We start from the raw sequence: 27,938 nt of genomic DNA, 5'->3' as shown, positions 1-27,938 counted from the left end.
ATAGGAAATGGAATAGCCAAAGAATATACACATGACCCATGGACTTGAACTATGATGGGGGGATTGCCTGAGGGAGTGAGGGCTGCTGGGTGGAGGGGGGAAAAGGGGGGAAAATCAGGGCAACTGTAATAATGTAATCAACAAAATATAATTTTTAAAAAAGTTAAAAAAATAATTTTGTTATACACTTTTAATTCAAATTACATTTGTAATATACAAAGTAACTAGACAAATAATATTATCTAAAAGAATATTCATTAATCACATCATTTAAAAGTTTCTTAGTAATTCATTTCATGAGTTCAATTTTTTATCTAATTTATCTAAATGCTATTTAAGCACATGAGTGTTTACAATATGACAGGGACAATGCTTATGTATATTATTTCATTTAATCCTTATAACCCTATGAAGACGTATGAAAATTATTTTTTAAGGGAAAAAATTTTTGGCAATGTACTCTTTTTAAAGAACTTTATTAAGATGTTTCTCACAAACTAGGAAAAAGCTTATTTACCAGTAAAAGAAATAATTCTTATTTTACAACACAAGTGAAAAACACCAAAGAGAATTTGGCACCATAACTCTGATAAACTTCAGTGTTCCTGGTTTCTAGTTCTTTTAAGCTATACTCTAATGTAGTACTCAATACTCAAACCTTTCAGAAATACTAAATTCAGTCAACCTGAAATGATACATAAGAGCACTGAGACAACTTACACCTTTAATTTCTATGTTGACACATGTACAGTAATACATCCCACCAAACATAAATCGTCCATTTGATATAACAGAAATTAAGATTAAATATGATATATGATACTGTATTTTTAAAAACAACATCGCTAGTAACAAAGCGGGGGAGAACACAAAAAATATTACTAATTAAAGAATCATTCCTTTTTCACTTCAGATGGCTTAAAATGTTCAATAATATTTTAAAGATTTTTACATACAGGCTAACATACAGCCTATTTTTCTTTTATGAGAGAAATGTACGAACAGTACCCTTAATTATACCCCTGCAAATAGGGCATTTTCTTAGAGAAGGGGCACATTCCTGGCACACTACCAGATGACCACAAGGAATGAATACAATAGAAACTTCTTTGTCCATACACACTTTACAGGTTCGCTCTTCTTGCAACCTCCTTAACTGTTCTTCCAGAGACAGACCTAGTAACAATGACAAAAGCCTTTAGTGAAATTGAATTTCTATTAGTTCCCATTAAAAAAAATAATACAAGTAATGATTCGTGTTGGTCTTGTCTTAATTTTGTTTTACCTGAAACATCTTCTGTTGGAATATACTTCATATTTTTTTCCACTAGGGAAAGAAAAACATACCAAAAGCATCACTACCAAATACAATACTGTTTAACCTACTACCTATCTGTTTTACCTACTATCTATTGAACAACAGAGATTCTAGGTATGTATATTATCAGAAAACGTTTAGTCATACCACTTGGGCAATAAAAAATAAAAGACTTCAGTTTTTTAGAACATGTTAAATTAAATAGTTTGCTAATTAAATTTATTTTGTTGTCAAATACAAAAGTGAACATAATTCCAAGTATTTCTAAAATAATGTTAATGAAAAACTCACCAAATAAGTTCTTATATAATGTAGAGTCAATTTCTTTTAGACAGCTTTTAAAGATGTTGGCTGCAGCATTTCCTTTAACTAAAACAGTATCAATCAGTTCTCTTGCTTGTAAAGGTACCTGTGTTTTTTGTTTAATTATATCATGTTCTTGTTTATTAATAATATTGGCCTTTAAAAGATTATCCAGGATTGGAAGCACACAGGTCAATTGTTGAAAGAGAGCCATTCTATTCTTCCGAATTAATGACAAATCATCTTCATTTTTAAAAAAATCCAAAGTCCCGAGTTTTGGCACAAACAAAAAAAAGAAAAGAAAAACACCGTTACATTTTAAACTGCTCCAATTACACTCATGCCAACCCTGCAAGCAATTTAGGCACTAAATAAATAGGAACCTGAAAAAGAACGACTAATTTACTTGTTTGCACACTAATGTCTCTCATTTGAAAAACTTCTAGAAGAAAACTTAGCTAGATTTAGCTAAGACATATTTTAAGTGTATACACAGAGTTTGTGTCCTTTTTAAGGCAATACATTTATATGCTTAGAAGCCTGTTTTTCCTTTATTCTGGTGAAACTGGAGAATTTTAGAGGATAATAAAAATTTCCCACCTCTGTACTTTCCCCCCAGAGAATTAATACTACTAACTTCTACTTGCATTATATCACTTTTTTAAAAAAGTTTTTAAAATTTAAATATAGTTGGCATATAATTTTATATTGGTTATATTAGTTTCAGGTGTACAACATGGTAATTAGACATTTATACCTTACTATGTGATCGCTCCACTAAAAATGCGCAGAAAACATGAAAAACATTTCTCCAAAGACATCACTAATCATCAGGGAAATGCAAATCAAAACCACAATGAGGTACCACCTCACACCTGTCAGAATGGTTACTATCGGAGTCAACAAAAAACTTGCGATGACCAGGATGCAGAGAAAACTGAACCCTTGTGCACTCATGGGAGGACTGCAAACTGGCACAGCCCCTATGGAAAATGGTATGGAGCATCCTCAAAAAATTAAAAACAGAGAAAGCATTCCACCTAGCAATTGCACTTGAGTATTTATTTAAAGAAAATGAAAGCACTAATTCAAAAGGATTTATATCACTTTAGCTTTATAAGCGCTTTCATATAAGTTGTCATATTTGATACAAAGATCCTGTAAGATAGCTATGACTGCTACTCATTTTCAAATGGGAAGACCCAAGGAAAAAATGAGACCCTGCCCAAGGTCACAATAGATCAGTTGCAGACCCAGGTCTCCTAGTGTTCCCTTCAACTCCATGCTTATGAAACAGCACAGCAGACCTCCTTTATCTCCAGTCTCACTTTCCACTGTTTCAGTTACCCATGGTCAACCACAGTCCACGTACAGTGAATGGAAAATTCCAGAAATAAACAATTCATGAGTTTTAAATTGTGCACCATTCTGGGCAGTGTGCTGAAATCTCACTCTCAGTTGGGATATAAAAAATCCCTTCATCCTATGTACCCACACTGTGTACATTACCCACACATTAGTGACTAGATTAGATCAACTGTCATGATATTGCAGTGCCTGTGTTCAAGTTAACCATAATCTTACTCAATAATGGCCCCAAGACACTCATATAACTTTTATTATAGTATTTTTGGATTGGACAGGGGCTTCTCATCAAGTCCTAGGATTTCATCATCAGTTCTATATTTTGTATAAGGATTAGAGAGTCACATACCATATTAAAACATGATTTGAAAGAACTTAAAAAAGAGAGAAATAAGACCTGTATTCAATGTTAAAATCTTGCTTTTCAGAACAACTTAAATTCATAAGAAGTAAACAGAGCTCAAGAAGAATTATGCTAAAATTCTCTGATTAGCATGTATCAGGGAATCTTACTGGAAAATAAACATATAGAAAAGGGCTAAAGTCAACAGTTCTCAAGTGATGTTGTCCACTACCCACAGTGGAGAAGGGGATGTGCAGTTTGGAAACGGCTGGAGGCTGCTACAAGCAGTGAGTGGACAGAAGAAGGTTCTAACTGTCCTGTAACGTGTAAGACAATCTGATGAGCCCCACTGAGAAATAATACAGTTGACTAACATTCCCAAATACCTGATGCCGTTTCTTCAGTTTGTCTTTCCTTTTCCTCTTCTCTTTTTTCATCTTCAGCGTTAAGAAGTGCTGACACAATATCATTAACTGTTTTGTAATTCTCTCCAGTTGTTAGGATTTTACTCTGAACTGTCTGTTTTACCAGGCTTCTACTGAAGCCCATTTCCAAGGCAGCTTTAACCACAGGTGTATTCATCATGACCGCATCTTCTGAAGAACTTTCTCCAGGTCCAAAATGAACAACTATTTGAAAACACATGTACAAATATTAAATTCCACAAATACAAATATATGTAGAAAAATATCTATGACATACTCTTTACTCTCATGCTGTTTATATCCTGGTAAGAGAGATGAGCTAGGTGCACCAATTACCTGTAATTCCAACAAAAGTTTACACTTGATCAGGAGCAAATGAGAATGTAATAATATGCAGTACTGTTTAAAAAATACCATTTCCACTTCTCAGGCTACATTCTAAACCTACTTAATGAGAGAGTAGGGATAGGGCTTAGAAATCTGAGTCTTTTAAAAATTCTCCAAGTGATTCTGATGTACAGTCATTTTCAGAAACCAATATGCTATACAAATTTTGAATGAGAAATTATCTCATTTTAATTAGGAAAGTAGGGAAAATCAACAAAGACTTCATGAAAAAAAATGGCATTAGAGCTCTGTCTTGAAGATAAATAGAATCAAGAGATGAACAGATGAAACAGAAAGAATAACAGGTAAACCAGAAAGTATAGTAAAAAGGAAGGCTAGCTCATGTCTAAAGATATAAACAAATATGGTTGAAGTAAACAAAGCCACATTATTTCAGACAGTGACAAATGCCCTGAAGAAAATAAAGCTGTATAAGGTGATTAAAACAAAGTAGGAGGGAGGAGGACAATTTAGATAAGGTCATCAGGGAAGCAGTTTCTGATAACAGGATGATGAACAGGATGGATCAATAGCCAATAAGGCACTCTATGTAAATTACAAAGACATAATTTTTTAAGACACTTTACTGCCATCTGCTGGAAAACTGTTATAATAAACATACAAATATGCAATGGCTACAATGTGTACTGTGCTCCCTTGCTCAAACATATATGGAAGCCCTGTCTGAAAAGGTAACAGCAGAACAAATACTTAAGTGATAAAAAGCAGTAAACTATGGAAATACCTAAAAGAAGACTTTCAGGCAAAGAGAAAAGCGAGTGTAAAAACCTTAAGTTAGGGCCCTGGCTGGCATAGCTCAGTGGATTGAGCGTGGGCTGTGAACCAAAGCATTGCAGGTTCGATTCCCAGTCAGGGCACATGCCTGGGTTGCAGGCCATGGCCCCCAGCAACCGCATATTGATGTTTCTCTCTCTCTCTCCCTTTCTCCCTCCCTTCCCTCTCTAAAAATAAAATAAAATCTTTAAACAAATAAAACCTTAAGAGAAAAGCTTGTGGGGAGGGGTGGGGCGAAAAGGCAGAAAACCACCTGAACAACAATAAAGAAAATAAATAAAATGGTTTTTTTTAAGTAAAACTTGATATATTCAAGAAGCAAAAAGAAAGTGGTAAAAGTCAGAAAGGAGGAGGATGCTCAGATCATGTACAGCCTTGCAAGAAGTTTGTATTTTATTTTGCCAGAATATTCTAGCAGGGTTTTAAGCAGGTGCCTCATTAACACCTGACTTCTTTTTTCAAAAGATGACTCTGGCATAAAACTAGAATGAGATAAAATGGAATCAGGGAGACCTGTTAGGATGTTATAATAGAAGATGATGGCCGTTTGGATAGACTGATAGGGGTGGGAATGGAGAAAAGTGGTAATATTAAGGACATATTACAAAGGTAGAGATGAAATGACTTCTAAAACATATACAAGATGAAAGGACTTCTTAGTGTATGTGTAGAGAATCTTTTATTTTTTAATTTATTCTTATTGTATTTTTCCCATTACTGTTTATCCTCCTTATACCTCACTTCCCCTGCAATCACCACACTGTCGTCCATGTTCACAAGTCCTTTTTGTTAGATTCCTACTGCGCCTGCTGCTCCCTAGCAACACCCCCCCACCCCTAGCTGTCAGCCTGCACTCTCCCTATACAGTCTGTCTCTTGCTTGTTAGTTCAGTTTGTTCATTAGATTCTACATATGAGTAAAGCCGCATGATGTTTATCTTTCTCTGACTGGCTTACTTCACTAAACATAATGTTCTCCAGGTCCATGAATGTTGTTTAAAAGGGCAAAATTTTCTTTTTTTACAGTCAAGTAGTGTTCCATTGTGTAAATGTCCCATAGTTGTTTTATCCACTCATCTACTGATGGACAACTGAGCTGCTTCCAAATCTTGGCAATTGTAAATAATGCTCAATGAACACATAGGGGTGCTTATATTCTTTCAAATTCATGTTTTGGGTTTCTTCGGATAGTGATTCCCAGAAGTGGAATCACTGGGTCATAAGGCAGTTCCACTTTTAATTTTTTGAGGTATCTCCATATGGCTTTCCACAGTGGCTACACCAATCTGCATTCCCACCAACAGGTCAAAAGTGTTCACCTTTCCCCACGTCCTCACCAGCACTTGTTTGTTGTACTGATGATAAGTCATTTTGACAGGTGTGAGATGGTATCTCATTGTAGTTTTAATTCACATTTCTCTGATGATTAGTGACTCTGAGTATATTTTCATATGTCTACTGGCCATCTGTATGCCCTCTTTGGAGAAATGTCTATTCAGATCCTTTCCCATTTTTTAATTGGATTGTTTGGGCTTTTTTGGCATTGAGTTTTATAAGTTCTTTATAAATTTTGGATATTAACCCCTTATCAGATGTACCAGCAAATATGTTCTCCCATTCAGTGGGCCATCCTTTTATTTTGTTGATGGTTTCCCTTACTGCACAAAAACCTTTTAGTTTGATGTAATCCCATTTGCTTATTTTCTCTTTTGTTTCCCTTGCCTGGGGAGATATATGAAATAAAATATTGCTATGAGTAATGTCCAGATTTTACTACCTATACTTTCTTCTATGGCTTTTATGGTTTCAGGTCTAGCATTTAAAAGTTCTTACCCATTTTGGATTTATTTTTGTGTGTGGCGTAAGAAAGTGGTCTGGTTTCATTTTTCTGCACATAGCTGTACAATTTTGTCAACATGATTTTTTGAATAAACTATTTTCAGCCCATTATATGTGCTTGCTTCCTCTGTCAAATATTGACTATAAAGGGGTAGGTTTATTTCTGAGCTCTCTATTGATCTATATGTCTGTTTTTATGCAAGTACCATGCAGTTTTTATTACTATAGTCTTATAGTATAGTTTGATAGTAGGTAGCATGATTCCTCCAACTTTGTTCTTCTCATGATCTTTGTGGTTCCATAAATAAATATATAAGGTAAAGGGAAGAATCAGGAAGGACATCTACTTGAGTCAGCTTCTGACCTTAGCAAGTGGCTACCATTAACTGAGATGGGAAAGACCAGATTAAGAGCAGATTTGAGGGATGAAAGACAGGGAGAAAATGTTATTCCTGAGTAGAGATTTAAATATGTAGTTGGACAAGCCAGCCTGAAGCTTAGAGAATAGAGAAATAAACTTCACTTGAATGTTGAGAGGGATTCCATCCTTTGGAAGTTTCAAAAAAGAATTGTCAAAAGGAGATCGTTCATGTTCAACCAGGGAAAAACCAAGAATATGGTGTTTGGGAAGTCAAAAGATGATGTCTTAAGCCCTGACTGGTGTGACCCAGTGGGCTGGGTGTTGTCCCACAAACCAAAAAGTTGCTGGTTAATTCCTGGTCAGAATACATGCTTGGGTTTTGAGCTGGGTCTCTGGCTGGGGGTGTGCAAGATACAATGCTTTCTCTCACACATCAATGCTTCCCTCCCTGTCTTTCCCTCCTTTCCCCTCTCTCTGAAAATAAAGTCTTTAAAACAACAGAGATGATGTCTTAAGGATGAAGGAGAGTGACTGACATTAGCAAGAGTGCTGAATAAGATGTTTTCCACTCATACCACCCCCTCTGAACCCACGCCCCATCAACAACAGGAATCTATCCATGAACTAAGTGTCTCTGTGAGCCCTGGCTGGATGGCTCAGTTGGTTGGAGCATTGCCCAATATACCAAAAGCTGTGTGTTTGATTCCCAGTCAGGGCACATAACTAGGTTATAGGTTCTGGTTAGGGTGTACACAGAAGGCAACCTCTCCTTAAAATCAATAAACATATCCTTCGTCAGGGTTAAAAATAAATAAATACAATAACATAAAGTGCCTTTGAGAGCTAGCTAGAAGGTTATGAAGTCTTCTAGCAGTCTAAGACCAAGGAGAGCTGTTTTGAAAAGACAGGCCTGTACCCAGGCAGCTGATTCACTGACCATGGTCCCAGCTACAGACCCAGAAACAGCTTTGTACCCTTCAGGACGTGGCTACAATCCAATTTAACTTGTCCCCAACACCATACACCAAGAAAATGGAGAGGAGTCATGCCCACCTATACTTCCGGTAAAAGGTGTAAGACCTCAGTCTCAGCTCTGGACACTGAAGTTGCCTGTGGATCAGATCCAGCCACAGCCCAGGAGCCACTGGAGGTGAACCTGTCAGACTACACATTCTGAAAGGGCCTGGTACCTGGGTTCCAACCCATCCCAGCTGCAGTCCACAAATAGCCCTGTTGCCACATGAGCCCAGCAAGAGACACTTCAAACTGGGCACCTGAAGATCCTGAAAGGGTCCAATACTCAGTTTCAGTCTCTCTCGACCACATCCACAGAAGTTCTTCTAGCACAGGGACCTTGTGAGAGATACTGATGTCTGCACCTCAGGAGATACTGAAATAACTCCAGCCTTCTAGCCAAGTTAGGGAGCAGCCTACTCCACCGAGAGACCATCCATGCCTCCAGAGGTAGGTCTATGGACCTCAGTCTTGGCTGAACCTGAAACAGTTCCCATCAAGAGACAAATCTAGTGACCAGACAGGAGCCCCTCCAGGGACCTGAAGGGACCCATATTTAACTGCACATCCAGCAACAGACACATTATCTGGAGCCAAACTGTGGACACTTAAGCAGACCCTTGTCCCAACAATATCTTATTGAACAATGTACTAGAATCAGTCCTATCCACCAAGGGACCAGATAGGATCCATACCAGCCCAAGCCCCCGGTAACAAGCTCACCACCCATGAATACTACCACAGACCCAGCAACAGCCTTATAACAGCTCCAACCAAGCATGATGACCATCCAGAGGCAATTTCATCATCCAGGGGACCCTACAGAAGAAGGACTTTACCTGATACAGCCAGTCTATAAATACTGGAAGAGTTGTTTGCTCCTTCAAATGCACAAACACCAAGGCAAGGTTACATGTATTATGCAAATCAGGCCAGTATCACACCATCAAAGGAAACTACTCAAGTCTCACTAACCCAAAGAAATAGCTACAATTTACCTGACAACTATGATTTGCCTGACAATGAATTAAAAATAATCAATTAAAGAAACTCAGTGAAATTCAAGAGAACCAAGACAGACAACTAAATAAAATGAGAAAAACAACACATGAACAAAATGAGAAGTTTAATAAAGAAATAGAAACCATAAAAAAGCAAACAAACAGAAATTCTGGAGGTAAAGAATACAATAACAGAACTGAAAAATTAAACAGAGAAATTCAACAACAAACTTGATCATGCAGAAGAATCAGAGAACTTGAAGGGGGATCATTTGAAATTAGCCAGTTATAAAGGCAAAAAGAAAAGAAATTAAGAAGAGTGAAAGAAGTCCACATGAATTATGGGCCACTACCAAACACATAAGCATTAGCTTTATGGGTGTCCCAGAAGAAGACAGAAAGGTAGAGAAAGCTTACTTAAAAAAATAATAAAAATTTTTAATCCTTAACTGAGGAATTTTTTTAATTACTCGGAGAGAGATAAGAGAGAGGGAGGGAGAAAGGAAAAACATCAATGTGAGAGAGAAACACTGATTTGTTGCCTTCTTGTACATGCCCTGACCAGGGATGGAACCCCGATTGGGAATTGAAACTGCAGGCATTTGGTCTACAGGACGATGCGCCAACCAATTTAGACACACTGCCCAAGGCAGAAATACTATTTTTTTTTAAAGAAAAAACGAATAGCTGAAAATTTTACCAAATCTTGGGAGTTATGGATACTCAGGAATATAGTAAGCTCAAAACACTCCAAACAAGATCAACCCAAAGATCACTCAAAGACACATAATCAAAATGTTAAAAGACAGAGAGAGTTGTTCTTTCAAAGAAGCAAGAGAAAAACTACTTCTCACATGTCCTCTAAGGCTATCAACAGATTTTACTGCAGAAATTGTGTAGACCAGGAGAGACTAACTTAATACATCGAAGTGCGTAAAGATAAAATCTGTCAACCATGCAAAACAAGCCTTCAGAAATGAAGGAGAGATAGACATTCATACAAAGAAAAGCTGAGGTAGTTCATCAACGTAAGACCTGCCTTACAAGAACTGCTAACAGGATTTCTTCTAGTTGAAATGAATGGACATTAAGTAACTGTATAAAACATATAAAAGTGTAAGGTTTACTGGTACAGGTAAATATATAGTCAAAATCAGAATACTCTACACTGTAACAATGGTGTGTAAATCAGTTTTACTTCTAGTATGGAAGTTAAAAACAATAATAACTATAGCTACAATAATTTACTAATGCATTAATAATATACAAAGATATAAAAGTATAACATCAACGGTGTAAAAAGTACAGTGAGAAGAAGTAGAAGTGTAGAGGTTTTGTATATGATTGAAGTGGGGAGTTAACAGCTTGAAACAGACTTACAATTAAAATTGTAATAGTCCTTAACTATCAATAATTACTTTAAATGTAAACAGACATCTGCATTCTCTGATAAGATACAGAATGGCTGAATAGATTAAAACAACAGGATTCAACCAAATGCTGCCTACAGGAGACTCACTGTAGCTTAAGGAAACAGAGAGGCTGAAGTAAAGGTATGAAAAAAGATATTCATGCAAATGGTAACCAAAAGAGATGAAAAGTGGCTATACTTACATCAAATAAAATAGACTTCCAGTCAAAATCAGTACAAGACAAAAAAGGTCATTAGAGAGAGGTCAATTCATCAAGCAGATATTAATAACTGTAAATATGCCCTGGCTGGCATAGCTCAGTGGATTGAGCGTGGGCTGCGAACCAAAGTATCACAGGTTTGATTCCCAGTCAGGGTACATGCCTGGGTTGCAGGCCATGACCCCCAGCAACCGCACATTGATGTTTCTCTCTCCCTCTCTTTCTCCTCCATTCCCTTTCTAAAAATAAATAAATAAATCTTAAAAAAAAACCTGTAAATATATTTGCACCAAACATTAGAGTACCTAAATGTTTAGAGTAAATATTAACAGAAATAGAGAGAAATAATAGCAGGGGACTTCAATACTACACTTGCAACATTGGATAGGTCATCCAGACAGAAAATTAACAAAGAAACAGCAAACCCGACTAAAACTATACACTAAATGGCCCTAACAGACATACACAGATTATTCCATCCAATAGCACCAGAAAACATTTTTCTTAAAATCACAGGGAACATTCTTCAGGAGAAATCATGTATCAGGCCACAAAACAAGCCTTAACAAATTAAGAATACTGAAATTATATGAAGTTTCCTTTCCAAACACAATGATACAAAAGTGGAAATCAACAATAGAAAAAGAACTGAAAAATTCCCAAATACAGAAAAATTAAACAATATACTATGAACAACTAATGCACCAAAGAAATCAAAGGGAAACCAGAAAATATCTTTAAGCACACAAAAGCAAAACCACAATGTACCAAAACTTAGAGGGTGCAGCAAAAGTAGTTCTAAGACGGGAGTTTAAAACAATAATGCCTACATTAAAAAAAGGTCTCAAATAAACAACCTAACTTTAAACATATGAAATCAGAAAAAGAAACTAAGCCATAGTTTGAGGAAGGGAGGAAATAATAAAAATTAGAGCAGAAATAAATTATATAGACTATAAAGAAAATAGAAAAAAAGAAACTAAGAGTTTGGTTTTTCAAAAAGATAAACAAAATGGAAAAACCAGAGTTAGACTAATCTAGAAAAAAAGAGAAGACTAAAATTATAAATGAAAGAGAAGACATGACAAATTAAACACCAGAAATGTAAAGGATTATAAAAGAAACCATTACAAAAAACTAATGCTAACATGTGCAAAAAAACTGCATAGTCTAGATGAAATGAATCAGTTCCTAGAAACATGCAACTTACCAAAACTGAATCATAAAGAAATAGAAAATATGAATAGACCAATAACAACTAAGATGATTGAAGTAGTAATCAAAAACCTCCCAACAAAGAAAAATCAAGACCAGATGGTTTAACTGGTGAATTCTACCAAAGATTTAAAAAAGAATTAATGCCAACCCTTTTTTAACTCCTCCAAAAAATTAAAGAGGGAAAACCCCCAACTCATTTATGAGGCTAGCATTATCCTGATACTAAAGCCACTACTTGAAAGAAAACTACAGATTAATATTCTTAATGAATACAGATATAAAAATTCTCAAAATACTAACAAACAATTCAACAGCATATTAAAAGAATCATGCTTATGTTAAAAAGGAATTTATCTTAGGATGCGAGGATGGCTCAATATATGCAAATCTATAAACATGAACCACCATTGTAAGAGAATGAAGAATAAAAAACATATCCTCTCAACAGATTCAGAAAAAGCATTTGAGAAAATTCAACCCACTTCATGATAAAAAGCTCTCAACAAATTGGGGACAGAAAAAACATAACTCACCTAAGGCCAGTATTTCAAACCCACAGCTAACATCATAGTCAATAGAGAAAACCACAAAGCTTTTCCTCTAAGATCAGGAATAAGACAAAGGTGGATACTCTCACCACATTTATTCAACACAACATTGGAAGTCTTGGTTAGCGCAATTAGACAAAAAAGGAAATAAAAGGTATCCAAGTAGGAAAAGAAGAAAAATTTGTCTCTGTTTGCTGATGACATGAACTTATATATAGAAAACCCTTACAGACTCCACCAAAAATCTGTTAAAATAAGCAAATTCACTGAAACTGTAGTAAATTCTGTAAAAGAAACCCCCCAAAACACATAAAAATCAGTTGTATTACCATCCACTAACAATGATATACTGCATTTTTGGACCATAAGACACACCTAGGTTTTAGAGGAAAATAGGAAAAAAAATTGAAGTAAAAAATGTGGTAAAATATGTAATAACATAAATAACATAATATTTCACCAGTGTAAATGTAAACAGAACTCAACAGCAGCATTAACAACCATTATTCCTCCCAAATTTGGGGAAATTATAAAAAAAAAGTGCATCTATAGTCCAAAAAATATGGTATCTGATACAGAAATAAAGAAAATCCCATTTACTCTAGCATAAAAAACAGTGAATTATATCTTAATTTAAAAACAATAAGAAACAAGATATCTCATGTTCACAGATCAAAAGAATTAATATTATGACAATATCTATACTATCAAAAACCATGTATAGAGTCAAGACAATCACTATCAAATTCCAATGGTACTTTTTCACAGAAATAGAAAAAACAATTCAGAAATTCATATGAAACTGCAAAAGACCCCAAATAGCCAAAGCAAACATCAGAAAAAAGAACAAAGCGGGGGCATCACACTTCCTGGCTTCAAACTATATTACAAAGCCACAGTAAACAAAATAATATGGCACTGACATTAAAAACAGACTTATAGACCAATGGAACAGAATAGAGGGATCAGAAGTAAATCCATGCACATAAGGAAAACTAGTATTTAACAAAGGAGCCAAGAATACTCAGTGAGGAAAAGACAGTCTTCAATAAATGCTACTGGGAAAACTGATATTCACATGTGGAAGAATGAAATTGGACCCCTATCTTCTACCATACACAAAAATTAACTCCATGGATTAAAAAAATTTTTAAATTTTATACTTGGAACCATAAAACTCCTAGAAGAGAGAGAAAAACTCCTTGACATTGGCCATGGCTATGATTTTTTGGTAACACCAAAAGCACAAGCAACAAAAGCAAAAATCAACATCAAAATCTACTTTTTTTTTTTTTAATTTATTTCAATCATTGTTCAAGTACAGTTTTCTCCCTCCTACTCCCGTAAAATCTACTTGAACAACAATTAAAATTAAAAAAACAAACAAAAAAAAAACAATGTCCAACTAAAAATCTGCTCGGCAAGGGAAACCATCAGCAAAATGATGAGGCACATACAAAATGGGAAAAAAAATTGCAAACAATGTATCAGAAAAAAGATTATTCAAAATACATAGGAAACTCATACAACTCAATAGCAAAAAAACAATCCAATTAAAAAATGGGCAGAAGACCTATAGATACATTTTCCAAAGATATATAAATGGCCATGAAAAAATGCTCAATGTCACTAATCATCAGGAAATGCAAATCAAAAAACCCAATGAGATTTCATTCCACACCTGTTAGAATGGGTATTACCATAAAAAGACCAGAGAAAACTGTTGGCCACACTGTGGAGTAAAGGGAACCCTCAGTACCCTTGGTGGGAATGTAAATTGGTACAGCCATTATGGAAGACAGTATGAAGGTTTCTCAAAAAATCAAAAACAGAGTTTCCTTATGATCTAAAAATCTTACTTCTGTGCATATATTTAAAGGAAAATAGATCTTGAAGAGATACCTGTACCCCCATGTTCACTGGACAAAACCTGTAAGTGTTCATCACCAGATAGATGGATAAAGAAAATGTAACTATATGTATATATTCAAATATATGAATAAGTGTGAATATATATGGTATAAATTATATATACATACAATTTACCCAACAAAAAGAATGAAATCTTGCAATTTGTGACAACATGGGTGGACCTTCTAAGATGAGTAAGTTTTGTAGACCCAGTAATACAGCATTAGTGACAACAGTCAACAATACTGTATTATATACTTAAAAGTTACTGAGAGAGTAAATTTAATTATGTGAGGTGACAGACATGTTTACTAACCTTAATGTGGTAATCATTTTGTAGAATGTGTATCAACTCATGACACTGTACATCTTAAACTTACACAATGTTGTATGCCAATTCTATCTCAATAAAGCTGTGGTGGCAGGGGAGGGGAGATAAAGCACTCAATTGCTTCAAATGTGAATAAATGGTCGAGGAGTAGATTTGCTAAGACAGTGGTTCTTGATGACCCTGACAGAAACAGTGTTTAGTAGAACAAGTTAAATAAAAAAATAGGTGAAGAAGAAAGTTGGCTCAGATAAATCTTTTTAGGTATTCTGTTGTAATTGGAAGCAAGAGAAATGAGGCAACTGCTGGAAGAGGATGTAAGCTCAAGGAAAGATTTTCTGAGGACTGGCAACAGTATATCATGTATGTATGCTGAAATAAATGAGTCAAGAGACAGAAAAATCGATGTGTGAGAAAGGGTAGATTATTGCCAAAGAAAGTTGTTAAATTGGCAGTAGGGGATGAGAATCAAAGGAAAGAGAGTAAGTGGAAGAAGTTGGGCTTGGATAAAGGCAAGGACAATGCATCCTTTATAAAAGAACAGAAACCAGAGTATACAGGTACATTATGTAGACTGGTAGTTTTACTAATAAGAAGATGAGGAAGTTCTCCTTTGATTCTTTTCATTCTCTCAGTGAAATAAGGTTATGAGCTGAGAATAAGGTAGGAACAGTATTAGAAACTTATGGAGAAAATGTGGGACATCTAAAAGTTTGGCAAAATGATTTTGTTAGGGAACTGAAGGATTACAGGGCAGCCCACTAGAAAGTTGTGGTTATAAATTTAAAGTAAGAATAGTCAGCACTACTGTCATTTTTTTTCTAGCTATATTATACAGAAGATGGTTATCATATATCCAAGCAACTATTTTTCTTTTCCAAGTGAAATACTACCATCCAAATCCTCAGTAATCTTCCTGAGCCATGGTTTCTAAGACTCATATATTGTAATCTTCTGGTCCTGCTACAAATTTGCCAATATTCTTTGAAATGGTAAGCCAAGTACCGAATGCCCCTTTCTAAACATAATTAGTGCAGAAATCAGTGAACTATTATCTTCATTATTTTGGACACCAAGACATGTACTTATATATATATATATATACCACATCAGTGGTCCCCAACTTTTTGGCAACAGGGAATGGTTTCATGGAAGACAATTTTTCCACAGACTGGGGCAGGGGGAAGGGGGATGATTTGGGGATGATTCAAGCTCATTACATTCAAACTCACCTCCTGCTGTGAGGCCCAGTTCCTAACAGGCCCCAACTGGTACCAGTTTGCAGTCTGGAGGGTGGGGACCCCTGAACTAAATGACAGATTAAGATTAAGTACTAACCAGAAGATGTACTTTCTATCTTTACACTAAAATGCTATATACCTAACAAATACCTAATATCTAGCCCAATTCCTAAATCATATGTGAACTGGGTTTTTTCAAACATGCTATAAGCTAGCAAACAACTTTTCCTCCTTGGAGGGCTAATTATTTGCATATTTCCTTGGTATTCTTTGAGCTGTTTTCTTATGGTTTTTTCTTCTACATACATCTTGTCTCCTCACTTGAACGTCAGTACTTTAAGAAAGACTGTACATCTAAGAAACCTCTAACAATATCATGAATCTTAGTAGACACAATATTTATTAATTTCCAGCTTTTAGTTCCTATGACTTCAGAAATCCTTTATTTACATACTTTAGTTCCCAACATTCTTATAAAAATTACCATTCTATACTTGAAGTACTTTTATACATACTTGGTGGCTCAGCATTTTCATCTCCAGGAGGGTCTGAAGTTGACAACAGCTATGAAACAGGAGAAAAATTAATAGGTAAAATCAGAAATCTCAAACATCCTGCACAAAGCAACATTAAGATAGATTTCTCTTACATAATATACATACTCTTTTGAAAACTAGGTAATGTACATAATACTTCACTTTGCTTTTGTTTTACCTTAATCATCATAAATCAGCTATGAAACAGGAGAAAAATTAATAGGTAAAATCAGAAATCTCAAACATCCTGCACAAAGCAACATTAAGATAGATTTCTCTTACATAATATACATACTCTTTTGAAAACTAGGTAATGTACATAATACTTCACTTTGCTTTTGTTTTACCTTAATCATCATAAATCAGCTATGAAACAGGAGAAAAATTAATAGGTAAAATCAGAAATCTCAAACATCCTGCACAAAGCAACATTAAGATAGATTTCTCTTACATAATATATATACTCTTTTGAAAACTAGTTAATGTACATAATACTTCACTTTGCTTTTGTTTTACCTTAATCATCATAAAAACTTATCTACTTCCAAATTAGAATTCAAGCATTCCTCTAGTTTCAGGAAAGCAGCAAGATGTATTAATGATTTCTCATTCCTTTTAGAAAGTTGTATTTCAGTGGGATCATTCTCTGAGGTTCTAAACACCTGACAATGTATTTTCTATTTTCTTTTCTGGAAAAGATGGAGGATACACTACAGATTCTCCTCCAACCTTACCACAAATTATATAGTAGAATGTTAAGTGATTTTAAAAAAACTAAAAACAAAAGACAATCTTTTTTTTACGCCCTTCAGCAAGGCAGTTAAAAAAAATAAAAACTAAAGGTATTAATATGGACACAAAATCTGTAACTATCACTTATAATATTTTTGTGATTATCATTTAGAATTCAATGTCAATTATAAAAATTTACCTGTTCAAGAAGATGAGGATATCTAGCTTGAATCTCATCAACAAACTCCTGCCCTTTCATGCGTATCAAGAACTCACACCTAAAATATAAGATGAAAATTTTTTAATTGTTTTATATCAAAAATATAACCTGATCATTCTAAAAAGTAGTTTTCACACTCTTTGTACCCCATAACATAAATACTTTTCATTACAACGTAGTACACATACAAACCTAACAGGAACAAAATTCTCATAAAATACTACAGACTCTTACTATGTGTTGATGCATTCTGTTATTTTCTCTTTAATTCCATTAACACAATAACAATAATAAAATGGCCCCCTAGACCTACAAAGGAGCACAAACTGAGGCTTGGAAAATGCTGTTCTACACAATTTACTTTTGGGGCTTAACAGTTTCCTAAACTATAATACAGTATTCCTAAAATGTGATCTTTCACAATACAACTGCTAATCTTTCTCCAGTGTCCACTTTTCCACTACATTTAAAGCTCAAGCCCTCCCTCCAAAAAATTATGAAGCACATATTTTTATCTATACATAATGTGTTTTCCAAATACTTGTTTTCAAACTATGGGGTTTCTCAAAGGTGTCCCAGGAAGTTCACATAAAATCTGTTTCCATTTCATTCCTTTTGTTTTCAACAATGGTGATAGACAAGTAGATATTCACATGCAAATAATAATAAACCTATGCCCATACTATACACAAAAATAAAGTAAAAATAAATCATATACATAAATGTAAAACACAGAAAATCTTTCTATCCTTACGTAAGATGCAGATTTATTACAATATCACAGTATAATCCATAAAAGATAAAATTGATAAACTGACATCAAAATTAAAAAGTGTGTTCATCAAAAGACACTGCTAACCCGGCAGAGGTCACAGTTGATCTAAGAGATATACACAAACTCTTTTCTTAAATACTGGTATATACATCAGGTGCATAGGTTCAAGGTCATGGCTAGCTGCACGTTTGTATGTGACTAATGCTAAGCCATAACATTTAAGCGGTCAGTTTGCTTGTAGCACATGTTTCATAAGGGTGTTTGATATTTGATAGTAAATTGTATCTGAGAGATACCACGAACTCCAAAGTCAGTGTTGGTGTAGCTGGCTTTTTTCCCATGAACAATGAAGTCAGTGTTGTGGGGTTTTTTTTTCATTTACTGTTGAAAATGTCTGGAAAAATATATTGATTCGATAATCCACGAGATGATGAAGAACTTCGGCGAATGCTACTTAAGTCTGATGATGAGAATGACAGAGTCAAACATGAAAATGAAAGTGATTTAGAAGATGAAGATTATGTATGTGGAAGTTTTTTCAGAAGATTCGGATACCAAGATATTTTAGTGAAAATGAATCAGACATGAATAAAGAGTATTTTGGGGGGGGGGGAGAATAAAGAATCAAACCAGAGGAAAAACCCAGTAAGAAAACAAATTAGAAAATAGCCAGAGAATATTTTGTGTCAACTTCCATTAGTTTGGTCAAAAGCAAAAAATGCCTAGAGAGAACTTGAAACTTGGAACTGCTTTATCACAAATGCTACTTTAGATCTAATCTCATTATGTACAAAATAAATACATGATTCTATCTTGAGCTGGTTTTCAGCAGAAAGAGATTTTAAATGAATAGACGAACCTGAACTGAAAGCATTTTCAGGCCTCATATCTGGCTGGTTTATATAGAAGCAATTGCTAAATTGCAGGATTTATGGGTTACAGATGGTAGTCAAACTGAACTTTTTAGACTTACAGTATCTTTGCAGATGCTTAGACTTATTCATAATTGTAACAGGTTTGATGGCAAATTCATCCACTTAAAATGTCTGAAAGTGGACAAAATAGTGGCTGGGAGACATTTTCTCAGAATTTGTAGAACACTGTAAATTAAGTTACTCTATGAGACAGAATGTAACAACAGACCAAATGTTACCTGGATTTAGAGGCAAATGTGGGTTTAGAGAATATATTCCATGCAAGTCCTGTAAATATGGTATAGAAATTTTTGCTATGGTCAATTCAAAAGTATTTTACACAGGAAATCTTGAAATATAAGCCAATAAGCAGCCCGAAGGTCTTTACTTGACTAGTAATAAACCTAACCAAGAGATACGCAGAACCCATTTACTCATCGGGATGTAATATTACAGCAGATAACTGGTTCACTGATATAAATCTTATCTACTACTTGAAAAAGAAATGACTTTCATATATAGGTACTGTTCATTAAGAATAAAACCCAATTACCCCTTGAATTTTGTCTTCCAAACACAGGCCCAAAAAATGCAATTTATTTGTTTTTGGTGCAGATTGTACACTTGTATCTCATTTACCCAAAAAGGGAAAAAATGTAATTTTAGTTTCATGTATGCATTTTGATGATGTTGTAAATTTAGATTTACATAAGCCTGACCTAAAAGAATATTACAACCAGGAGTTGACACTGTGGACCAAGTGATCGGTACATATATTGTGGCCAGGAACACCAGAAGAATCCCTATGGTTATATTCTACACAATTTTGAATATTGCAGGAATAAATGTTTGGACTATTCAGACTGAACAGCAATGTGAAAATAAGGTGCAGAATAATTACTAGAAATCTCATAATGCAGTTAATGTCAGAACAAATAAAAAGGCATTCAAAAATTGCTATGGGTGTGCATAAAGCCTTTACACCTGAAATTTCAACAATTTCAAATGAAAATTAAGGGAAATTCTAACAACAACATAGATACAGCTCCCTCAACAAGCAGAAAAGGAAAAATATGTTATTAGGTGCTATGCATCCAAAATGAGTCACTTATCAAAATATTTTTGCAAGTATTCATGCCTGGAGGATAGCAATCTTGTTTGCAATGACTGTTACAAAAATAGTTTGCAAAGCCAACTACTGAAGATTCTCTGATTAATTAATGTTAAAGACATCTTTTGGTTATATTTTTTAGCAATATCCATATTTCCATTATTTGAAAAGAAAAAATTGTATTCTTCATATTTTATATATCTTTGTTTACTGATTTCTAGATTGTAACTGAAAATAAAAACCATGTATTTTTATTATATAAATATAATAAATGCAAAATTGCAGTCTTTTTAAATTTTCCCCCATTTCAGCACATATTAGTAATGAATGTATCTCTCAGATACAAGCAACCTATGCTGTAATTTTTTTGACTGCGACCTCAGCAAGGTTAAGAAAATAAACAAGGCACAGACTCAGAATTTGCAAAACACATGTGATAAAGCACTATATCCAAAGTATATTATGAACTCACAAAACTTAATTTAAAAAAAAACTTAAAAATGGGCAAAAGATTTGAACAGACACTTCACCAAAGAAGATGTACAGCTGGCAAATAAGTGAATAAGAAGCTTGCCATCACTGGTAATTAAGGGAATGCTAATTAAAACCACAGGGAGATAATCACTATGTACATACACATCTATTGGAACAGCTAAAATAAAAAAGACTGACCATACCAAATATTGTTAAGAATGCCGAACATCTGGAGGTCTCATACCTCGCTAGTGGAAATTTGACATTTTAAGTAATACAGCCATTTCAGAAGACAATTTAGCAGTTTCTCATAAAATTAAAACAAAACTTGCCATATAACTCACCAATCACACTTGGGCATGTTTACCCAAGAAAAATGAAAACATGTATCCACAAATGTTTATTAATGTTTAGAGTAGCTTCATTTATTATGACTGCAAACTAGAAACAACTCAAATATCAACTGGTGAATGGGCAGAATAAGTAAAGACCATATGCATGCTCAGGACTCAAGTTTATCATGCAAATAACACAGCTAGATGTTACCGTGTTTTGATCTTTATATAGTTTTAAGTTATTTTTTTATCCTGGGATTGGTTAATTTATATTAACAATGATTAAAGACAGGAAGCATAGTAAACTCTGCCCCATATTTCCACCTTCTCTAATAAATTCCATGAGGATAATTTTCATGTGTCCTACTCACTGTTATATCCCCAGCACCTAAAATAGTCTCCATTAGGCATCCAAATATTTGATAAGTAAATAAATGAACTGTTTAAAACAGTAATAACAATTACCCATTTTGGTATTTTATTTACTGAGATTAAAGATTACCCACAGTGGAAATTTGTTATACTTAGAAAATTTACAAAAAGCCCCCCTAAGTTTTTTCCCTTATTTAACCATTTAAAGCAAAACACAAGTTACAGAAATAAACCAAGATTTTTTTGTTTTGTTTTTATCAAGGACAAAAACAGCCATTCAAACACTGGAACTGGAAAGCTGTTTTGCCCTTTTCATACAGTATAGTTAAATCTCAAATTATATGTACACAATCCCATACAGTCAAACATAATTATCATTTAAAATTCTGACAATAAGCCCTGACCAGGCATACTCAGTTAGCTGGGCATCATCCCGCACGGGGAAGGGATGCTGGTTCAATTCTTGATCAGGGCACATGCCTAGGTTGCGGGTTCGGTTCCTAGTTCATGTATAAGAGGCAATCAATCAATGTTTCTCTCCCTTTCTTTCTCCCCTACTTACCCTCTCTCTAATAAGTAAACAAGTATTTCAAAAAATTATTCTGATAATAAAACATGCTTTTTCCTACATAAATTATTTAAAGTAGACAAAAATACGTCACTTTTCAGAGTTAGAAAGTCAAATTTACCTTATATATTATGAATATTAAAAATATAATTTTAAAACACAACTTTTAATAATGCACTGATATGTAATAAAATATTTGTTACTCAGTTTTTTTAATCTTACACAAAAATGACAAAAAGTTTTTTAATTTCCTGAAGGGGTTTAAGAGATTCCTCATGTTATACAAAGCACTCACAGATCAAAACATTACCAATATTATACAATTCCATTTGTGAGGGGTACCTAGAGTAGTAAAATTCATAGAGACAGAAGTAGAATGGTGATTGCCCAGGGAGGGGGCGGGGGCAGATAAATGCTGAGTTAGTGTATAATGAGTACAAGTTTCAATTTGAGAAGATGAATGGTGGTGATGGTTAAGAAACAATGTGAATGTTTTTAATGACACAGAACTGCATACTTAAAAATGGTTACTACAATAAATTTTATGTTATTTATATTTTACAATTAAAAAAATTATCTAGTCCAACTTTCTCATTTTACAGGAGAGAGGCTCAAAGGCATCACACAATTTGTTCAAGTTCACATAGCTACTCCATAACAAAAACAATTAATTTCTTTTTTTTTAAAAACCTTTGTTAACTTAGCAGATGCTTTCATTTTTTTTCAAGATTTTATTTATTTATTTTTTTAGAGAGGGAAGGGAGGGAGATAGAGAGAGAGAGAGAGAGAGAGAGAGAGAGAGAGAGGGAAACATCAATGTGCAGTTGCTGGGGGTTATGGCCTGCAACCCAGGCATGTATCCTGGCTGGGAATCGAACCTTGGACACTTGGGTTCCCAGCCCACGCTCAATCCACTGAGCTACACCAGCCAGGGCAACAATTAATTTCTAATTCTATTTCCACTAACAACACTGCCTGTAAATTCTTTCTAAAAATAGGAGATACTGCTAGAGACAAAGGAATTATGTGACACATCACAGGATAAAACTGTGCAGAAAAATAATTTACAATGAAAATTATATGCATTTATATTTATCTATTCGTAGATCCATTTTACATCGCTTCTTGTTTTCCTTTTCCCTTCTTACCAACTTATGTTTTTTTTGTTCTATTTTACATATCTTTAATTCTTAAGTCTCCTTAAAGCAAAATGGAAACTATATAAATGAAATGTACGACCATAATTGTAAATGAGTCATCAAATTAAACAATATCCTCCTGGCTGGCGTAGCTCAGTGGATTGAGCGCGGGCTGCGAACCAAAGTGTCGCAGGTTCGATTCCCAGTTAGGGTACATGCCTGGGTTGCAGGCCATGACCCCCAGCAACCACACATTGATGTTTCTCTCTCTCTATCTCCCTCCCTTCCCTCTCTAAAAAAATAAAAATAAATAAAATCTTAAAAAAAACCAATATCCTAAATACATGGCTTACAAAAAAAAAGTACAGAACATTCTACAACATTTTCAATCAAAATATTTTAAGTTCAAACTGGGAGTTTTAAAAGGCTAATTCCCCAACAGTATAAGAAAAGCTTTATTATATTGAGATGTAAACTTAACCATGCAAGGATGCCTGTTTCTTTAAGCAGTTTTGTGTACCAATACCTTTAAAAACAATTACCTTGGAAACCACTTGGCATGTTCTACCCATGGGTCATCTCCAGGTTCCCAACACCTTAAGCCACCATCACAACAAAAGCACTTAACATCATCGTTGCGACCTTAAAAACAAAGGACTAAAATTGAATATACACATTCTAATGCATAAATCAAAATGAACTAGAAAATGTAGAGCTACGTTAGTTTCTTACCCACATAATAGAAACCAGCACTTGCAAGCTGCTCAGGTTGAACTGGAACGCTAGATGGCCAGTACATAAACGTTCTCAGTCGGGCTGCATGTGTCTGCATGCTCAAATTTGAAATGTTAAACCTCAGAGTTTCTAGAGAATTTTCCAAAAATGGACAGCTGGGGAAATGTCGCCGGTGTTCTGACATAGCATCGTCCTTTGGTTCCCAGTTACTTAGTGTCCCACCACAAGCAAAGCAGGCTACCCTATCTCCAGGTCCTATGTAATAAAAACCAGCTCTTGCCAAATCTGAAGGCGACAAAAAGGTTAATGGCCACATATGAAAAGTAAGAAATCTGGCTTGTTCAGTACTCATTGCATAACTGTAGGGATTAGTCCTCAATGGGGAGATATCTTCAACCGCTCTAGAATCAATAGGGTTTGATGAAAGGTTGGTATAAGAACCACTGAATGAGCCACTTTGTTCCAAAATGGGAGATAATGAATGTGTAAAACTGTTTCTCATCGGAGAAGTATTTTTAAAAGTGGATTCCAACCTAGTGACAGAAACGAGATTCTGAATAAAGCTACAGCTAGGATAGAGCTGCTTATGTTTTTCAATAGGATTGTCTCCTTGTTTCCAGTTATCCAGCATCAGACCACAACAGAAACATTTGACCTTGTCATTTACACCAGTATAATAAAAGCCAGCACGAGCAAGACTCCTTTCTGACACAGGAACGCCGGTGGGGAAAGTTGAATACGTAGACATTCTGTAGAGCTCACATGAAAAGTCGTATTTCATTTTGTGTTTGTTGTCGATTGTCCGATTTGACAAGATTGTGTGATCTTCCATTATACTCTTAATATTTTGATACGAGGGACCTGGGATAAGTCATTGGGAGGTAGTTTTGTGCATGAGTGATTTTACTTTTTGATGGGTAAAAACTCTCACATGAAATTTCTCATCCCTTCACACTAAATTAGATTTTTACTATAAAAAAGAATCAAATGATAGACTCCTACTTAAAATTCACTACACCTACTTTACCAGATATACACCTGAGTTTACACTCAGGGAAGATGAATATCTCTTCTAAATTACTGAGAGATACTCTGTGGTACTCTTTGGGATTATATTCAGGTTACCTACTGGTGTAATACTATAATAATGGCCTGAAAGAAACTGACACTTCTGAAAATACTTAAAACTACTTGACTTTTCAAGGAGGTTTATACTCCCAAAATTCTAAACAACTATAGAATACCTAAATTATACCTTTAATTTGCTTTGGTTATAAGCTACAAAGCCTGGGTAGCAAGCCAATTACTGATTATGCTGTAAGAGGGAAAAACTAAACACCAGGTTCTTTCTCCACAAGCACTTTTAATACCACCTCACTCCCTCAAAAAAATCTTTTTAGGCTAGTAAACAAGATGCCTTCATGGGGGTCACATTATCTACAGGCTAATTTCACACAACTTATTTTCATTAGGATTTACTTAAATGGGTTATATTAGTTGAAACCTGTTAACTTGTTACCTTGTGGATAACAAGATAACAAGTTGGGGACATCAACCTATGTTGAACCTATGCTTGTTATACTGTGTATTATGGCAAATGAAATGAATTTTGCTTAAAATAAATGGTTAATTGGTCCACTTTTGTTAATTATTGTCTATATATATTTCCATTTCCTGCAGATCAATATTATGTTGCCTTTCTTCCTAACTTTGCATACCACTTTATTATTATACTTAATCAACTGAAGGTATTTTTTCCATAAACTTAAGTAGTTAAGCATAAAGTTTCCACAGCAAGAATTTTCTACACTGCACTTAAAAATTATTTAAGGATCATGTATCTATATCATTCATTTTGAAATTGAAATCAATTTATCAAGATACAACTTGTCCTTTTTAGTATTATCACAAATGCCTAGTAAAATACTGTATTACCAATAGAACTACTGCTTATACATAATGCATAAGTAATTAACCCTACTAGCCTTCTTTCTGAAAACCCTTCATGTTTTAAATATATATATAATTCATACACAAAATTACACTCCACAGAATGCAAGCTATATCCCTTTATAAAGTTTCTCAGTCTCCAGAATGGGATTTATTACTGCAGCAGGAAAAAATGAGGGGGAAAAGGAGTATCTTCAGAGCTGTAAATCTGGGGGGAGGAAAAAAAAAGCTGTTTTAGAAAACTATTTTTATAGTAAAGAGCATTTATAGATCATTCGATTTATTCCATAAAATCTAAAAATGACTTACACTTTAGGTAATACATCTTAATTCCAGCAATTTGTCACCTAAACTTCCTAACTGGAAAAACTTTAATTAAAATAAATGCAATATAGCTCCCTTAACACTAAGAGTATATATATTTCAAAAACACAACTTCAAAGACTGATGGACATTTCCTTAAAGAAAATATTCTGTCCTTGGTCTCCTCCCCTATTCTGGTGACAACTTTTAATATAATGTAATGCAACTTTTAAAGATAATATCGCAGGCAAAAGGAGACAATGGTGTAAAAAAGATTGACTACACCCCACCAGCAACAGTACAGCAGTAATTAGACAGTAACGTTATTTTTTAATGCCAAATCTCTCCAGGACTAGGCAAACTGGCCAGTAAGCATGAACTGCATTGGGAAGTCATTAATGTAAATCCTTAAACTCGAAAATTCCCTCCCAACTCCAAAGCGACAGCAACAGAAAGCACCTCAAAAACAAAACGTAGCACAAAGGCCTGTGAAACACTGGCCTTGGGAATGTGATCACTTGCATAAATGTTTTCGTTACACCAGGACCTGATACCACATCTTCATATTATAAACTCCTTTCCCCAAGCACCATACTGTGAATTTTGCCCTCTTTATGCAAACTGTAACTGGGTGGGAGGATAGACTGGAAGAAAAAAAGAGTAACTCTGGGATTTACCCATTAATTTCCAGGAGTTATTTCTCACAGCACACAAAAGACTACTCAAGTGGCGAAGCGCAGTTGAAGCTATCTGAAACATGATCTCGCCACCACAGAACTGCGTTGGTTTCAAAAAATGAAAATGTATACCGAGGGTTAAGTAGGAGGCAGCCAGAGAAAGCATGCAAACATACAAATTAAAAAAGAAAAATTTCCGATTTCAAGACTTGGAGTCGGAGTTTCCGTATTAAATACAGGCCTAGGTGGGAGTCGGGGGCAGAACGCTCTCTGGATGCTGGACTCCCAGGCCCTGTCTTGCCTCCGCCGGCCGGCAGCTTCTGGGAAGTGGGCCCCGCCGGACCCACTCGCCCCGACCCGCCTCCCTTGGCCCGGCCCGGAAGGAGCTGCACTCACCTCAGTGCAGGCGCACACACACGGAAGGCGCTGCTGCCTGGCGGCCTCCACACGCCCGCGCGCGCACACACACACACACACACACACACACACACATACACACAGGAGAAGCGAGCAGACTCCAGATAGAGCGCCGCCGGCTCAGGTCCAACGCTCCCGAAGCCCCCCGCCCAAGCAGGGCCAGTACTTACGCACAGTGACGTCAGCGCGCCTGGCCGGGGACTGCGTCAGTGCCACGCGAGGGCGCCGCGGAGTCTGCGGTCGGAGAGACGGACTCAGCGCCGGTTTAGCTGCGGTCAGTTGGTCAGCCTGCGGGTGCAGCGACACCACGAATATTAACTCGATGTTTATATTTTTAATCCCGCGATTTTATTACTTTTGACGTTTCCTCCTCGCTCTGTCCCTAACATTCTCCCGAAGGAGACGTGGCAAACCTCGAGCCAAAGAGTTTGAATCTTGGGAAACCCTGTGGAAACGCCCCTGCGTGGGTGGTTTTGCGTCTTTTCACCGCGTCACCCCACAGGTCCAAATACCTCTTGGCCAAATACCTCTGGTTTGGCGCTTCCACTCGACGTAGATGACTGCCTTTGAGAAGACAGCCAGCCTGCTGGCGTTTTTGCTTCAACAAGTAAACAGTTGTAACCTAACCGTTTTTTCCTCCCAGCTCAGCCAC

General features: G+C 35.4%; 1 protein-coding gene across 1 annotated transcript; it reads right to left on the bottom strand.

The window, feature by feature from the left end:
• Nucleotides 1–471: 471 nt before the first annotated feature.
• BIRC2 (baculoviral IAP repeat containing 2) lies at nt 472–27,436 on the bottom strand. The gene is made up of 9 exons (XM_028514497.2): nt 27,266–27,436; nt 23,937–26,097; nt 23,747–23,846; nt 17,496–17,574; nt 16,544–16,592; nt 3,716–3,958; nt 1,610–1,864; nt 1,286–1,327; nt 472–1,176 (listed from the first exon to the last, which is right to left on the bottom strand). Exons 2-9 carry the CDS (start codon nt 24,769–24,771, stop codon nt 983–985), a joined length of 1,797 nt encoding a protein of 598 aa, XP_028370298.1. The 5' UTR covers nt 24,772–26,097; nt 27,266–27,436; the 3' UTR covers nt 472–982.
• Between the last annotated feature and the right edge of the window lie 502 nt (nt 27,437–27,938).

Source organism: Phyllostomus discolor, chromosome 6 (assembly GCF_004126475.2).
Source record: "Phyllostomus discolor isolate MPI-MPIP mPhyDis1 chromosome 6, mPhyDis1.pri.v3, whole genome shotgun sequence".
Classification (NCBI taxonomy): Eukaryota; Metazoa; Chordata; class Mammalia; order Chiroptera; family Phyllostomidae; genus Phyllostomus; species Phyllostomus discolor.
Note: the sequence above shows the minus strand (reverse complement) of the source record. Positions and strands in the feature narration are given on the sequence as shown.